Here is an 18728-nt window from a genome sequence, read left to right as displayed (position 1 = left end):
ACTTTCCTAGATTGAGGTCAAAATTACCTCTTTGAATAAAACTCCTGGCAAATTTCAAGGGCAGTGAGAAATTGAGTATGGCAGAGAATAAAAAGGAGGGAATAATATTAGAAAAAAAAATACTGAGGCCAAATATAAAAGGCTTCACATGTCAGATTATAGACTTCAGATTTTATCCTATAAAACAAGGGTTCCCAAATTTTACCATGAATCAGAATCCTCTGGAGAATGTGGGCCTTATCCCCAGTGTGTCTAATGAGCTTGTGATTAGAAAGAAGAGGATGAGGCTTTCTCAGCTTTTAGCCTTAGAGGCAGGGTAGATCATGATGTTACCAAATAAGGTAAAGAATAGAAGATGCTATAGATTATGTGGAGGAGACCACACTAAATTTGTTTTATATTTATTAACCTTTAAATGTTTTAAGGCAATAGGAGAAGATGACCAACCAACTGTTGTAATCAGATCTAGAACTCAAGAGGGGGTCTGGGGTAAGAGTCAACAGCACAGAAATGGTTATTCAAGCCATCTCATAGACTTTAGGAATAAGAAGACACCAAGGGCCAAAAGTGTGGGGATACAGTATTAATTTTAAGAGGTGCAGAAAAATAGTCAATAAAAGAAATAGAAGGACTCAGAACTTTTATAAAAAAATTATGTTGGACTGTGACCTCTGAAACCAAGTGGAGGAAGAGTTCTGAGTTGGGCTGTGGTAACATTATAAGAATGCTCACTGAAGTGTCAGTGAATTTCAGTTTTGATGAAAAGGACAACAGTACCACCTGTCCCATTAACTTGAATTCTAGTGGTTCCACGATGCTTGAATGTGAATTAAGGATCCAGAATGAGAAGGATGAGGTTCCCACAGCAACAGAGAGCTTTACAGTGAATGCACTGTCACTGCAAAGCATTGCTAGTAGAGTAACATAAATGGAGAAACTGAGGCTTAGAGAGGTCCAGTGACTCACCTTTAAACAGAGTCACCAGGGAATCAACATGGAATGGAGCCTCATGACTTTTTGTAAACATGATCCTCCCAATCAGTACCAAGTATTAAGACAAAACCCAAAACACCAATAAATGTTGGTGTTTTAATTTTTTTTCTTACCATCTGTAAAACAGGCTTCTGGCTCATCTGAATTCACAGGTTCAGCCTCGGCTTCCTCTCCTTCTCCTGGCAGAGGGTTATCAACTGTGCTGCACTCAGAGGAACTCAATCGGCTTAATCTCTGAAAAGGAATTTACCACCCCCCAGAGAGATAATTTAGGGTTCATTCAAGTCCTACATATAAGCCTCACTTAATAATCAGTCATGCAAAGCGTTATGAAGAAAGTTTCACAGTAAGATGGCCATACAAAATGTATAAACACACATTGAAGTCAAGGAACCTCACAATGCATCTGTACTTGATCTTTCTATCTACACATCCTGGGAAAAATACATTGTATTTTTATGAAGCTAACAAATATTTGGACAAAATTCTCATAGGCAATATTTTTATGTTAACTATATGGTAAGGAACTGGCCACATCTTATTATTATTTTATGTTTAATATAAATATATAAAACAGTAATTATTTTAATACAATGAAGACCCTAATAGAAATAAAATATAAGTATCAAATTGCCAATTCTGTATAGTTGGAAGGTCATATCCAACAGTTGGAACAAAAAGTTTGCAAACATTAAGATAAAATAATAGCATAAAATAAAAGCTAAACATTCTCTATTTCTTGAATTAAAAAATATGTAGCAGGATGATATAGATAGAAGGTCTCTAAAGGAGACCTGCCAAATCAAATAATGCATACGAATCAAAATGTGAAGGACCATACCAACACTATCCATTTTATTTTAAAATTTTAGGATACAGTAGGACAGATCATAATGTATTATTTATAATGCCCAAAGAGTGGATACTAAAGGGAATACCCCATGCAAACTCTGAAGCAAAGATTCAGTGAAATCAAACATGGCAGACTGATACACAGAACAATGAATTCAGTGTCATTATTATGATCATCTAGCTGATCATAACAATCAACTCCCCCCATTTCTATGAAAACATGATGTCTATACACACATACATGGAAGTTTTTATAGCAAATACATACAGAAATTGTAGGAAAACTCTGTCAAATTTCCTTAATCTTGTTTTACAAAGAAATAGAGCAACATATTAATGAAAGTGTTCATTTTTCATTTTCATTTGTTAAATGACATGTGATTATGTAAAGCTATTAGTTATTACAACACATGCTTTTCTCATTAAGATTACAGCTGTAATTTTGGAGCATAGGTTAAGCAAATGCAAGTACTAAGGCAAGGAATTGTTCACTTCAGTTAAATTGATGCTTCAATCTATTAATTTGTATTAATATCAGAGGCTCATTCTAAATTATTAATTTTTAGAGAATGATATAGAATCTAGAAATATTTTTATGAATATCACATTAAATTCTTAGTGTTATTATCATACAATCTCAGTGAAAATGGTGTTGATGGGGAAGGATAGATAAGATGAGAGGTATTAGGATGGGAAATTGATCAAATTGTGTTCTATGAAGGTGAAAATGTACTATAATAAAACCCACTACTCTGTATAATTAGTGTGAACCAATAAAAAAATTTAAGTGACACAAATAATGTACATAAAGAATAACTTAAGAATAAGTCCTTTTTATACATGTTTAGCCTCAATTGGCACAGATTTATTATTTCTACTAGGTTGAGGAGTTTGTTCATAGTATCAGTTATGAATAACATTGATATAAAAATTCATTTAAAATGAACTTTTAAAACTAAATTCATTTAAAGTTACTTTAAAATAAGAAAGGGAAAAAGAAATCAATTATAACTGAATATTCTATAAAACTTAGTGCTATAAAATATACATTAAGTCAGGAAAGAACATTGGAAAATCTTAGATATACTAATATTATTATTGTGCCAATTATCACAAAAGCTGTCTTTTTTTGCCATATCAAAAAGACTGTAATTATTTGATATAATAAATTCTTGACTTCTCACCTGTAAGTGAACTGTCACTCAGGAACTGGAAGAGAAGACTCTATGTTTCTATGGTGCTGAGATGAAGTCCTATAACCCTGAAAATAACTACTGGCCTAGATTTTGAGGCAAAACAGTAGGAAGAATTGCTAATAGAAGAATATCAAGGACCTCTCTGGTACTAGCCAAAATATTAACAATAGAAATAGTGGTTTTCTCTCAACTGCCAACAACTTTTAAATAAAATTTTATCTGCAGAATTCTGACAGTCTAGATTAATGAAAGCATATTCAATATCAGTATTTGGTTTCTCACTGTTTAAAAGGGCATTGGCAAAGAAGATTTAGGCTGAGTTAGATAACGAGAAAGTGATAATTCAGGAAAATTTATGTAGTATATCTTGCCACTGAAACCTTCCTTTTCATATACAGGTTTTATGGTAAATTTTGTCAATTAAATTCAGGATATTACTCAGATTTTACATCAAAATTAAAACATTCCAGTAATATTCACTGGAACCAAATTAACAGAGTAGTCAGCATAAATTATAATTAACATAGATCACAAATCAAATTACTGTGGTCAATAGATTTTTAGATATTTAATGCTTTCCTGCAAATGCATTAGGTATTCACATAGTAGCTATTTCGGTACTTTATATAAAATTCAATATATATAATTCACATACCTTAGCAATGGAGACTGTTGAGGTCTAATCTATTCACCCTTTGAAATTTACACTTTTTAAGGTACAAGTTTCTTTAATGGGGTCCTAAAAGTATGTCTTTAAATAGAAGGCTAATATCCTTAAAATTTGTTTCATTTATTTTTACTACACAGAAAAGATCATGCCAACTGTATGTCTTTCTATACTAATTTTATAATTGCCTTCATTTTTATAAATTTGATCTTTTTATTTAGTTTTCTTTGTAGTTTTGGAAAAGAAAGAATATGCTATGTTAAGAGAAGTGAAATAAATATTTTAGTATGATGAAATGTCATTTTGATATCACAATTGACCTTTCTGTAATTTTCAAAGAGGTTTGATTTTAACATAAAATTTCCTTTTTCCATTTTACTTAGTTTTTAACAAAGTTTTTTTTTTTTTTTTTTTTTTTTTTTTTTTTATCTTTGGCAGTTTTCATACAAATAAAACTAAAACTAAGCATAGACCCAAGAAGGTGAACTCACTGTTGTAAGGAATAGAAAGAATTCCACAGTTACATTCTTTCCTTTTATTGAATAAAGTGATTTGAGTATACCTTCTAAAATTCTTTCTTTTCTTTTTATAAAAACAACACATTTGATTCAAAAATTTTAATCTTTCAATATTCTTCAATGTGTATCCATTAAACGTGGTAGTTCTGAAGAAATGCTTACCTTAATGGTGAACTTATGCAGCTATCTAAGAAGCCCCTTTCTTTTATTGAAAATATTATTAAATTAAAACCTTTATTATTCTTTTTGATTGGCTTGAAGGTGTGTTTTCTTTCTACAAGATTATGTGTGAGTGGAGACATTATTAAATATGTGTCTTAGTAGAAAATGCCCTACATCAGTCACTTACTAATTTATTACTGATATTTACTGAGATAAGCATTAATATTACAAGGCTATTTCATGTTGTTATGAGTGGTAGTTAATTCTAGTCAATAATTTCTAGTTCCAAGAGGAGTGAAGAAATATTATCTAATGACCTAATGATCTGCCACTCAAAAGCAAAAACCATCAAACACAGCAGCACTGTAGAGAACACAGAAATGAGAAAAATCTTTCTCAAAAAGGAGGACTGACATTGAAAATATCTCAGAGATGTTACATTTAAAGTACATACCATAAGGCTGCTTGCTTCAAAACAGAAAATAAATATTCTTTAAGGAGCAGAGCCTAGAATATTTATTTCACTTGAGCATCAACACAAAGATACAAAATAGACAGCAAGAAGTTGAAAGAAGCATACTGAAATAAAGGTATTGGCACAAAAAAAGAAAAATTATGGGAGACATTAGTAATAAGTTAAGCTCCATTATGTATCAATAAGCAGGAAAAACAATTTGATTAGGTTCAAGTTCATTATCACTCATTTTTAAATTCAACAACCCAATATTGCAGTCCATATCTGTAATGATATTCCTGAATCATTAAGGAGGAAAATAAGGTTCAGAATAAAAGATCACAAGGACTGGGGTTGTGGCTCAGTGGTAGAGCATTTGCCTCCCATATATGAGGCCCTGGGTTCAATCCTCAGCACCACATAAAAATAAGTAAACAAAACGTAAAAGTTACAAAAGAGGAAAAAAAGAACAATTCCCAAATAAAAGATCACAGTAGTCTTTCTCTCCTTAGAAGTATCATGGTTTTTTAAAAGCTATTGGAGAAACACAGCTTTATTTTTACATAGCCTTTTTCAATTAGAGATCACCTATGATATTATCACTTGTGTTTTCCATCTTGAATGTAATAAAATTTAGTTTCTTTAGATTTCTGGACCCTCAATCTGTTTCTGATATGTCTGAAATTGCCTGTGTTAAAAAAGTACTCTAGATATTCTTGATCGATGGAAATATAATATTACTTTCCTCTCTGTTATCAGGATTCTCATATTCACTGACTTAACAGATAATGTTAGGCTTATTTACAAGTTGCAGCAAAATATTGGCTCACATTATAATTACGAGTAGCTAAAATTCTGCTTTTTCAAATCAAGGGCAAGAAAACAGATTTTTTTTTTCTTTCCCTAGTGTTCTTTTGTTGTTGTTGTTGTTTGTTTTTGTTTTTGTTTGCCAGCAGAGGAATCTTGTATAGACTCATGGGAAACAGCTGCTCATTCCTCAGTAAATGCACTTCACAGTTCCCTCACAGGGTCAATGTGGAGATGGAGGAATAACAAGGTCACATAGTAGTCACCACCAGGGACATTAAATATAAAACCAATGGTTTTATTGAAAGGTCTTATTTTTCCCAGAGCCTTCCACCTAGGACACTTTCAATCCATTAATATGACAACGGATAGAATTAAACATAAGACATTGAATATAAAGCAAACAGAAAAAAACAGTAACATTTGGCCACACAAGAAGGCTGGACTCTCAGTTTCTCAGCTTCTAAAGAAAAGGGACAGGGCATTCACCAATAAAGTCTTGGAATATAAAGCACCAGTCTGTAGTCAAGGGCTCTGTGCCCAGTCACTAAAATGCTCGGCTGGTTGTTTTCAGAAAACAAGTATTGAATTAACTGGATTACAGTGTTTCCAATTAGAAGTGTTCTGTAAACTTTGGAAACAAATATTTAAACATTGTTACTACTGAGACCTGCTAGAAAATTGCAGTTAGTGGGTAAACAAGGATTGCAACCTAAATAAACCTGAAGGCAGAATGTGAGGTTAAAGTGTTGGTTCTAAGATTTGAATTTGTTAAATATTGTTGGTAATTTTTAAATAACCCAGAAAAAGAAAGAAAGAGAGAGAGAGAGAGAGAGAGAGAGAGAGAGAGAGAGAGAGAGAGAAAGGAAGAAAGAGAGAAAGGAAGGAAAGAAAGAAAGAAAGAAGCAACCTGCACATTGAAATAGTTATATTATCTTCAGAAACTACTAATAATGATGACAGACAAATAATGAGGACAGACAAATTTCACTGAATGGTCATTTAAACATGTAGATTTCTAATATTGAAAATACAAGGCAAAATATAAAGTTTACATGAATAATGTGTTTCTTCTAAATTTTATGTAGGCAACTTCTGCCAATGTTCTGTATTTAACTCATTGTTTACAATTGAAATATTCAGTTTTTATTTCATCAAAAGATCATCTGTTAACATACACATCTTTCCTAACAGTCTTTGTTGAAAAAATAGTAACAATAATTTATGAATTTACAACATGCACATGTATATGTAAATATAGATGTACGTAAATATATTTCTGAAAAGAGTTTTCTCAGATGCAATGACTTTTACCTATATACATGTAGATACTGTTGTATATATATGAATCTCTATTTAGGCTCATTAAAGACAATTTTTTACACTGTGAAATAAAAATTTTCTTCAAGAATATTAGCTCTAGGGGCTGGGGATGAGCGCGGTAACGCCCTTGCCTGGCATGTGCGGGGCACTGGGTTCGATCCTCAGCACCACATAAAAATAAAATAAAGATGTTGTGTCCACCAAAAACTGTAAAAAAATAAATATTAAAAATTCTCTCTCTCTCTTTTTTTAAAAAGAATATTAGCTCTAAATTATAACCAATTTTAAATAGAAAAATTAATCTTTTTTAACTTAAGATCATCTTTAACATTAATTTCAAGTTTCAATAAACACAACAATAATTTTTTTCCATTGTAAATTGTTAGCATAGACTGTATCAATTTCAGGAGAAAGTTTTGCTTTCATCATTTCACAATGGATAACAAATAATACGAACATTTCAACAATGACAGTAGAATTCAGAATATGAACTGGATTATAAAAAAAGGCAAGATTCTCATTAACATATATTTTTCCTCATTAGAAACAATTAGAATTAAAGTTTACTAAAACAAAACATTATATATCTGAGTAATATATATCTGAGTAATATATCCTTTAATAATTTATAGAAATATTAGAAAAAGCAACCCATACTAGTGTTCTAAGTTTAGAAAAAAAAAAAAAAAGTTTTCTATCTCACTGAAAGATTTAGTGCTCACTTCACAATCTGCTGTATTTAGACCTCCTAGCTGCTCGGGTCTACTCCAGTCAGAAAATTATACAATCAGAAACTTATTCTCATGAGTGATCAATATTGGTTCTGGAATCAAACATTTTAAGCACTTATTTCTCATGCATAGGTGGAATCTATTGTCTTTTAGTTGATGCAACTTATATCTGAGCAAATAAAACCAAATGTAAATTATTGAATTGATTAGAAAAAATAATATCTCAGAGATCATGGTGCTTAAAATCATTTAAAAATGTACTGAAAGTTTAGACTAGAAGCTAAAGTAATATAGCTCTGCCCCGAACTTCATAGCTGTGTATTCAGAAAGCAGCTGAATCATATGAGTCTTAAATCCCTTATATGTTAATATGGGAGTAAAAATGCAATGATCATTTTTTGCTCTGAATTTATGCTTATAGCTGAAAAATTTCTCCCACAAAACTTGTTTTTAATGAAGTTCTAACCTACTGAATTTAAAGTTGATAGAGATTTTCTTTTTAACTAAATGTTGCTTTGATGGCTTCTGTTACATTTTCTATCTTACTTTTATAATCCATCCAATAAAAGTTTACAGATCATGCACTTGAAATCACCTAAGGACATGAAAAATATGTCAAAGAAGTCATCAAGAGAATCACAAAGAATGATGGAATTGCCCCCATGACATGCTATGATGTCAATTCAATCACTTATGTTTCTACTTTCTTGCAATGGATCAGGCAAAATAGATTTTGTAGCTGAACAGCATGCAAGACACTGAAAAAAATATCATATATGTATTATGTTTTTAGGTAACCTGTGTAAAAGTGGTCACATATGTGTCTGCCTGGTTAAAGCACAGATCTGCATCCTTGAATGATCCAGTTTGATTTTACCCCTGTGAGAAGTAAGAAGGGTAGTTACTGAAGTTTAGAAAGGCGGCATGAAACAGAGAGTTCAGTCAACTGTGCTTTAACAAGTTTAACATCATGTACCTGTAGATAGAAATTAGTTATCTGTTTGAAAATCCTGCACATTAAGTAATATATTTGAAACATAGTAGTAAGGTTAAATATTATTCAACATAGACTTAATCAACAAGTTACATAATTATATTATTTAGGAGATAAATTTAAATAGTATAATGTGCTTATGCAAATCTTTTACATTCCGCTTGCTCTTCAATACAATCATCATTTAAAAACAGGTAATATACAGTGTGGAGTGGGGTAAGAGTAAATTGTATAAATTGGAAAAGCATATTGTAAAATTGGGATTTCTTGGTTTACCTTTAATTATCACATTTTGTTAACTTTGACATTCTAAACAGCATTGAAGGAAAGTGATGTTTCAGACTTATTGAAATATAAACAGTAAGAAACATTGATTTAAATATATAAGATCAATATTTCTTTCTTTTTTTTGGCAAGTGAAAAAATCCCTTAAAGATGGAAAGATTTTTAGAAAATTGGCAGGAAAAAAATGGTATAAAATCATTATGTAGAAGAGTAATTCTATTTTAAAAGAATCTATGAATAAAAGACAGGATCAAAGGCCAGCTTCCTCCCAAAACACAACTGTAAGTCAGACCTAGATCTTGCTGAGTCAAATCAATTTTTGGAAAAGATTATATTTTCTAAAGTTCAGAAATAAGTAAAAACCTAAACTATTCTTTTGTAGACTAAAACTTCCTCTTTCAGAAAAAGACTTTGAGAAAAAAAAAATCAATAGATAGACCTAATGATGAAGGAAAAAAAAAAAACACCATTACAGCAAAAGGATATAAAATATTTAACCTTGATTACAACAGATCTTTAAACAATTTTTTGTTTTTGTCAAATCAGTAGAATGCACCCATTTCTTAACAAGAAAGCACTTTTAAGTCTTTCCAAAGATGATGGCTTTCCAAGTTGAATACTCAATAGATAAATGAGTGGATGGATAAATGAAAGAGTGAATCAGGTGAACCATATGTATGTTTGCTCTTCTGCCTGAGATTTCCTTCTGACACATCTGCCCAGTGAATGTATCTCCGTACTGTAGGGGCTGGTTCAAGGGACTCCCTACTCATGTGCTCCAGCCTGATACAGTCCCTTGCTCAGGGCATCCTCAATGGATTGGCTTGTTATTCTGTTATGTATGAAATGCGCTTTGCTTTGCTTCATGGTATAATTGTTTGCACAATTATCTTAGGTGCAAATTATTAAATTGTAAACATCTTCATGTTAATGATTGTTTTCTATTCACATTTGAAGTATGTGAAGTTTTAGTGTGTTTTTTTTTTTTTTTGGGGGGGGGGAACCCAATATTTATAAAGGGCCAAAAATATTTCATGAGTATAACTTGGGAGAGAGAAAACTACACCTATCATAATGCTGGGTACATAGTCATAGAAAATTTCAAAACATTCTCTTGTTATACATAAATACAATAAATAAATGAAATAATACTAAGTAGCCTAGTATTAATACAAGTAATTAATAAAGGTTACATTCATAGAATAAACTTTGTTTCACATTTTTATTTGCCTTTATTTTACAAGTAGCTATGTGAAATGTCTACTTTATGTAGGTAAAATGAATATTGTAGGTTCTTATTGCTCAACTCAATATATTCTTATTTTGTATATTTTTCTAATTAAATAAGTAAATATTATTTTTTCTTTCTTGGTAATTTTATATGCCTTTATTTCATTTTATTTTTGATTTTTATTCATTTTTTTAGGTATACATGACCGAAAAGTGTATTTCACATATTATACATATATGTAGTATAACTTATTCTAGCTAGGACCCTTTTATTGTGGTTGTACATGATATGGAGTTTCTCTAGTCATGGATTCATATATGAACATAGAAAAGCTATGTCCAATATGGTATAATGGGCTACATGTTTTCCCAAGCTATATCCAGTGTCTACATCTTTTAGAAAATAAAATTATTTTCCTTCAATTTTTGACACTTTTGTAAATAATATTTCATAAAGGAATTTCTTCTCAAAAAGGAATAATAACCAGGAGAAGTAAAAATATGGAAGAAACATATCAAACACTACTAATATCTTTTACAGTGTGTCCTACTAAGACAGTCCACATTTTAATCAAGGTGGCAATATATGCAGATAAATGTCCTGCTTCTGCCAGGCCACCTTGCTTTTAGGGGAGACTGTGTCTCACTGCTGTTGCCATTAGACACAGCCATATAGTTAGCCGAGGATCTCTGGGAAAGCTTCAGCTTTCCTCAGACTAGTGTGACAAGCACCTCCTCTGCCTCTTTTTCTTTCCTTCTCTTTCCTGCCTGGAAATTGAACATAAATATGGCTACATTATATCAGTCATATATAGAAATGGGGATTAAATAGAAAAAAGCCACATGTGAAGATTGGCGCCTTGAACATGGAAGCCATGTGGACTGCTGACCTCCAGACCTTGTTAAATATGAAGGTAGAATATTCGGTCTAGTTATGCCAATGTATTTAGGCGTTCATTTTATGCAGCTGAACAGAACCTTGACTTACACAGGATACAAAAGTAATGCCAGAATAAAAGCTGCATATATGGGGATTGCTCATGTACCATCAAGTAAAGTAGTTTTAATCAAATAATTGGAGTCTGAATGGATAGGTATAGTTTAGTGCACCAGTGAGTGGGAGTACTCTACAGCCTATAAAGTTTAATTGTGAGAAATGATATAATAACTAGTTAACACAACTCCCTGAAATAAACACGAGGATTCAAAAACACAATGACGTTTTCTTTAAAAGAAACGATGCCAAATTTGTTTACTGTTTTTTCTGTAATAAGGCAATAGGTCATGTAGACAAAGGAAAAGATTTAAAGTCAATGAACTGAACTTCAGTGATGCTTTTTAATGTTATTGCATCATTTTTTTCAATGATGCTTCTGAATCACATATCAGTCTCATTAACAAACAAGTGAGAGTGAAATAAGCCTTAGAATTATTAAGAACCTAAGAGCTATTGCAACGGGGCTTTTACCAGACATGAATATATTAGGAGTGACCACTAGGGCCTGGATTTGGTCCAAAGAGTCTGTCATATTTATCAATAATTTGCATGAGAAAATACTGGCATTTTATTATAATGCACTATTATATTTTATACAAATATATGTATGCACACACACTAATATACACACAACCAATGCTATAATATATAAAGTATACTGGTAATATTGAATGAATGGGAAGGGAAGCGTTATTTAGTCTTGAGATAAAAAGTATTATAAGATTTAAAATCAGTTCCATAAAGAAGACAATGAGATAATTTTGAGGAAACAAATTTAAATACCCAAAATATAAAAATTGAGAATGATTTCAGAGATAAACTATAACCTAATGAATCAGCATTAAGTAATATTAGGAGTGCAATTATGAGTGCAATATTAGAATAACAATGAACCAGCAAATGCATAATATCATTGTAAGGGAATATTTGATTCTAAATTGAACCATTACAGGGAGGTAACAGAAAATAATTATATTCCTACTAACTCTCCTGTCTTTCTGTGGCATGCAAGATAATGACTAAAGCCAGGACTTCAAATTTTAGAAAGCGCCAGAAGCATAAGGAAGTAATAGCATCTTTTCTCATTATTTTAGTCTCAGTCTCTACAAATACAGATTAATTACATGGACTATGTAGGATTATTATGAGGATAAAAATTTTATAATGTGAATCAAAGTAGCTAGTCTACATATTTCCCTTTGCATGTGTGTGTGTGTGCTTGCTTTTCTGTCATTGCTGAAGTGATCAAGTGTCCTCTTAACTTTCTGTGCTCCTTGCTGTGTAGTAGATGCTGTGGAGAGCAACTCAGATCCCACTCTCTGGTGAGCCATTGATTGTTTCAGCTTCCAGAAGTGGTTAGATGCAGATGGCTCACAGCCTAGTCCTTCTTTGGAAATTGTCATGGAACAGAGGTGCTGCCTTACCCTCTTCCCTTAATTTGGGTCTATGCCAAAGTGTCATACTATTACTAGGGACACTGTAGGATCAACCAAGACCTCTGTTGTAATTATAGCACTTCAACATCCCCCTCTGCCCAATCATCTGGAATCCCTCACTTTTGATAGATGTTAGGTATTGTTTCTGAGAACACTGCTCATTAAATCTCCTACACACAGATTTCTCTTTCATAATAATCCCATGACTAATGTAAATTAACATACAAAATTCCAACCTGTCTTCAGCTCTGATTTTTTTCCTTAAGACATGTTAATAAATACCTACAATTCAGTTTCATTTTTCTGTCCTGCAAGAATCTCAAAACTAAGTGACCCCAAACTAAATGCTATATCTTCCCTACCCCATAAATTTTATCTTCTTTCTGCATATTTTAAGAGTATCAATATCCATTCAGTCTTCTAAGTCAAAATATTTTGTATGGATTGTATCCTCTCTAAAAGATACATTAAAATTCTAATTCTGCTACCTTTGAATGTGATCTTATTTGGAAATAGGGTCTTTGCATATATAATCAAGTGAAGTTGAGGTCATTAGTGTGGGTTCTAATCCAATATAACTGGTGTCTATAAGAAGAGGAGAAGATAGAGACACTGAGGGGAAATAACACATCTAGAGGGGGACAGAAATTGTGGTGATGCAGCTGAAAGCTGAAAGGATTGTCAGAAACCACCAGAAACCAGGAAGCTCAAAGAAATCAGAAGATTCTTCCCTGGAATCTTGGGAAAGAGTGTGGCCCCGGTGAACCATTGATTTCAGACTTTCATCCACCAAAACTTCCAGACAAAAATGCCTGTTGTTTTAGTCATCAAGTTTGTTTCCTAAGCACTAAGACACTAATACATTGTTCAAACAGTTCATGACCTTATATCCAGTCCCTGGGCTCTTACATTTTAACTTATAAGTTAAAATAGATTTGTATTGCAGCTAAGTGAGAGCAGGACATTTTCCCTTTGGAAATCAACACAGTGCTTGGAGCATAGCAAGTTGCAATAAATATTTATTGAATGAATGGATACATTTCATGCTTCACTTGAGGTCCATAATGAGGAAACATTCCATTGCCGGTGGTAAGATCTGCTCAGTGTGTTAATATTTGCGTTTTGCCTTAAGGGCTGCCCTGCTCCTCAGTAGGAGGCTGACTGAGAGAAGCTGTCAATTCAGTGCTGACATTCTGAGAAGCAGCGACAGGAGACTTAGTCTCATGGACATACTCCAGATGACCATATGCCTTCTTGATTCAAAGAGACTGTTCTGATAAATGTGGATGTTCTGCTGCCACCTGTTTTTTCAGAAATGTTTAAATGAACCTTTCAATTGAACTCATTTCTTGGTAAGATGTTTTACTATTAAATATTCTGACTTGATTCTGGAGTGTACATTTAACTACGTACCCGCCATGAAAATCTGCCTTCTTGAGAGTTAGTGTTAAAGGTAGACTGAAATATCTCTACAATGTATACTGGGAAATGGGGTACTAGGTCATACAGACAGGGGATTTTAGGGAGAAAGAGGGAGAGGTGTCAAATGCCATTGATGTTCTTTCCCTTTGTTGAAAATACAGGTCTTTAAAGAGTCAAATGCAAAAAACATAACAGCACCTGAATAATCAAAAGGATATATCAGGAACATGAACCCAAGTCAGGGAAGAAGGTAGGTTCACTTCCCATGACAACTCCATCCATCACAGTAGTCACTAGGAACACTCTTGATAAGGATTCAGAGGTTGCATTCAGATTTAGGCAGACTTCAGAGACTATGTCTAGAAAAGGCCTTTGTAACAAGCTCCCCAAATGTCTTCCACACACTAATTTGTGAACCACTGCCCGACATCATGTTACCTCTTTTAAATTCTTTTCATATCAAATAGCTCTTGACTGTGTGTGTGTGTGTGTGTGTGTGTGTGTGATGATCCAATTCTATACTTACAACAATTGTTCCTTGAACACTTACTTTTTGACAGACATTGTCTACTAGTCTTGTAATCTTCATTGCATTTCTATTTTACATGTAAGTAAACTGAAAAAAAGCAGTTTTTTTCCCTCTCTCTCTCTTTGTGTGTGTATGTGTGTGTGTGTGCATTTTTTTTTTTTTTTTTTTTACTGTCTTAATGAAATACTCCAGATAATGGAGTTTGTAAGAATCAAAGATAGGATTTGAGGCAAGGACTCTTTCTTGAGAGCCTGTATTCTTAATCATGACCCAAGGAAATTATTAGGACCCAGATGACCTGAATGTAAGGAATTCTGAGTTACATTTTATTAGGTAATCTAGATCTGCCTCTCTGGCTCATCAAGTCTCATCAGGAATGTGACAATCGGGATTTTAAAGACATCTAAGAGATGGAAACAAGAAGAAAGTACAAAGGAGAAAATAAGCAGTTTGAGAAGCTGGAAATTCAACTGGGAGTAGAAGATCATGGGAATTAGAGCAGGGAAGGTTCACACAGAGGGGTTAGAGATACTTTAGATAAAGAAAATTTGCATTTCATGGGTTTAAACTGAAGCGCAAAACAAAACAATAAAGGAAAAGTTGTTCCAGAAACATTCTAATCTTAAACAGATGGAAAGGAAGACCCCAGACACATGGATTTCCCAGTTGACCATAGCTTAATATTTCTGAGCTATCATTTCCTATAGATGTTGAAACTTCCTCCTTGCTCTGTTCTAGTATATTGTCTAGTGGGTTTCAATGTCCTGAAGGTGGCACACTTCAAGATGATTTTTCGGAATATTTCATGGGAGAGGTGGCAGAGTAACTTAATCAGTAACAGTCTATTTCAGGTACCAAAATACTCAACAAATGAAATCACTTTGGTTTACTCCCTGCAACTCCTGAAGTGCTTCAACACCTAGAGTTCTGAGCTTGCACAGAGAGTGACTGTCTGACAGGCAACTGAGGTTTTTCAATCTTTTTAAATCTTTCTTCATACAAAAATGGGTAACTGAGTTAATTTCCCTTTCTATATGAGACCAAGCTCAGATACCTGCTACCATGAAAGTGTGCAGAATCTGAGATTCTACTTTTAAGATAAAATAAATAACTTTTCAAAGCATTATTTCTTCTATATAAAGGACTTAAAATATAAAATATTTTATTCCTTATTTCAGCATCTTGGAAAAAATTTCCTTGACTAAATAAAAAGTTTCATTTAATCACTTATTCACACAATATGTAAGCACTGAGCATTTACAATATACATGACATATATATGACTATATATATAATATACTATATATAGTTCCTGATTAATATGTAGTTCATCATTATTCCATATAACCTTCTTTTCTATATCCACTATAAACTCACAGAGAGCAGGTCTTAGTGGGGTTAAATAGATATAAGATGTTTGGCAAATATCTGTCAACTAATTTTTAATGTGACCTAAAGAAAAGAAAAATATTTTCAAGCAAGTAAGTCTTGCTTGAAGCATCTCTTAAGCAATGACACAAAAATAATTTATGATACTACTCACTTGTGGTGATTGTATTTCATCGTAGTAAATTATAGCTCAACACGTACTTTGACTTAATTAAAAATATACAGGTAAGATGGGTAAAGAGGACCCAAAAGAAAGCTTTTAACGATGTTCCTGTTCTCAATGAGTTTAAAGTACAATTTGATGCATACCATAATTTCAAAAACATGAAAACGCAAGACTAAATAATAAATCCAAGAAAGACAGTATCGAATTAAAAATGAGAAAAGATTCCATCCATTTGGGCAGAGATTAGATACAATGGGTAACACCTTGGAACACTTTGGGTATTTTTCTAAACACTTTGAATATTAATGTAAATTATAGTTTAAATACTCAGTTTTATAGATGAAGAATCTGAGGACTATGCCTTGAAGAATGAATATAGGATTTTGGCTGCAGAAGGAAATCACAAGCATATCACACAGGTAGAAAGTGTTTATGATCTGAAAGGAAGACTGGTCCAGGTGATGGTTCTTCAGCTGAGCATGAAGACATACAGCTGGTTAAAGCTCCTGGGGTGGTGGCCTTATATACAATGCATAATTCAGGAGAATTTGGGGACCATAAACACATCATGGAGTGATGTGTTTAAGATTAAATCTGAGTGAAATTAACCTAATAAGTGAATTAGGGTAGATGGAAAGTAGTGGCAGAGGGACCAATGGAGACTTCACTTTCAGTGGCCGGGGCTGGCAATGAGTATGAAGATGATGATGAAGCAGAGGAGAGATGCATTCAACAGAATGTAGGAGGACTCTGATGTGACTTTACAATTGGTAACATGGGATGAAGGATGATGAGGAGATCAAAGATACCCAGTGCTTTCAAATACAGCAAAGTAAGATTAAATTGATTACTAAGAATCAAGAAGAAAACTTTATCAGATGAACCTTCAGGACATTGTTGTGTAAACTCACCCACACATTCTCCATTAGCCTATGTAATGTTGGAAAAAACTGAGGACAACAGACATCTGAAATTTGATTCATGTCCTACTAGTTGGTAACATGTAACAATGTGTGTAAAGCAGTCTTACCTCTTTGCTGTAGTCACTGTCTGAATCACTGCTAAGTTCCTCAGTATTCATATTTTCCAAATCAGATTCTCCAGGTGCAATTGGCACTGTCACTGTGAGGCTGGGATTATGAATAAACGATTGACAATCACTTCCTTCCATCAAGCTTCTGTCCACACTGCTTCCAAACCCGCTGGTTTTATCTTTTCCCTTGAGGAAGGGGTGATCTTTATTCATTTCAGCAAGTGTACGGTTTGAGATATAGTTGTGTTTTTTGCCATTTAGATCTTCTGCTCGTCTTATCTCCCTGGACATTTTTGGCTTTTTGGAAAATGTTTTTAAAATGAGTTCACGCAAGGTCTGTTTCACATAATTTATTCCCTTTTTGATTCTGGCCACAGCAATCTGGAGGTTGTTTGCATCGGTGTCTTCCTCAATTGCCGTGAGATTGTCAGAACTAAATGAACTCAGCAATAAAGCCAGAAATAAGTTCAGAACCTATAAAAGGGTAAGAATGGGAGGCAGAGAAATAAGGAGACAGGAAATAAAAAGTAATCAAACTTTCCTGAAATATAGGCCACAAAACAAATCAGAAAAAAAAAAAAAAAAATCTCCGAACCTTCTCACCCACAGACCACAACGTGTGAGAGCAGTGGAGGAGAGGGCAGAATCCTCACTACTCACTCCATACACCAGAGAACTGAGAACTCTGGAGAGCAGTGTAAGCCATACCCATGAAGAATTACAGTGGGGAGCACAAAATGATCCCTCAGCATCAAGGTAGGTCATTTCTAAGTCCATTTCTGCCGCAGGAGTCCCTTTGTCAAATTGCATTTAGTAAACTTTAAAAATTCTCCTAATACTCATTTATAATTTCTACTTATTTCCAATGACAAACAAATAAAACAAGAAAATTGGTTTATTGTTATACTCAGGTCATTCAGACCAAGATCTCTGTTCACTTATCCCAGAATATTAGTGCCATTTATTTCAACAAAAGAAACACATGGTACTTACAGAGTTCCTATAATAAAGCATTTTGCCGAATTTTTGTGCCAACTTGCAAATTGAAGTGACTTTTAAGGGACAGAAGAGGACCCATGCATTGGACCTATTCTTTTGAGATAATGACACTAACTGGCTTAATTTCTTATCATTTTGGCCCTGGAAGAGTTACAAAAGAAGTCACTATAATGTCTATCCTTGAAAAAAAATGTCCTGTTTATGAGCAAGACCATTTCCATTTTTCTTCCCTGAAGTAAGATCCAGGTGAACTCAACAATGTTTTTAAAGAAGAAGAATAATTTCACATAGGGTAGAAAATGCATAAATTATATTTAAACATTATATTATATAAGAAACAAAAAGGAAATTGAATTACTATTTGATTAAGTCTTTTCATGACTAAAATTATCCACCTCTCATTTAAAAAAAATCAAAATCACACCTGAGAAGAAAGGACTTGCCCTTGATTTTAGCCACAACTTAAACACTTTGTGAGATGTGTAAGTATGAGAGAGCAGGTTGAAACTGTCAAACAAAGTTCTAGGGGTAGGGATCTATGAATC

The 18728-nt window shown here is 33.1% G+C and overlaps 1 protein-coding gene across 3 annotated transcripts in view; it reads right to left on the bottom strand.

Moving 5' to 3' along the window:
• The window catches only part of Scn9a (sodium voltage-gated channel alpha subunit 9), an 82693-nt gene that overhangs the window by 28702 nt on the left and 35263 nt on the right, over window positions 1–18728 (bottom strand). For all 3 annotated transcript variants that reach the window (XM_027946025.2, XM_027946027.2, XM_027946026.2), the window contains exons 16-17: window positions 17182–17658; window positions 1107–1227 (exon numbers count right to left, since the gene is read on the bottom strand). In XM_027946025.2, coding sequence (XP_027801826.2) covers window positions 1107–1227; window positions 17182–17658 — 598 coding nt within the window. The remainder of the gene's footprint in view (window positions 1–1106; window positions 1228–17181; window positions 17659–18728) is intronic.

Source organism: Marmota flaviventris, chromosome 11 (genome assembly GCF_047511675.1).
Source record: "Marmota flaviventris isolate mMarFla1 chromosome 11, mMarFla1.hap1, whole genome shotgun sequence".
Lineage (NCBI taxonomy): Eukaryota > Metazoa > Chordata > Mammalia > Rodentia > Sciuridae > Marmota > Marmota flaviventris.
This window is presented reverse-complemented; position numbering and strand designations above follow the sequence as displayed.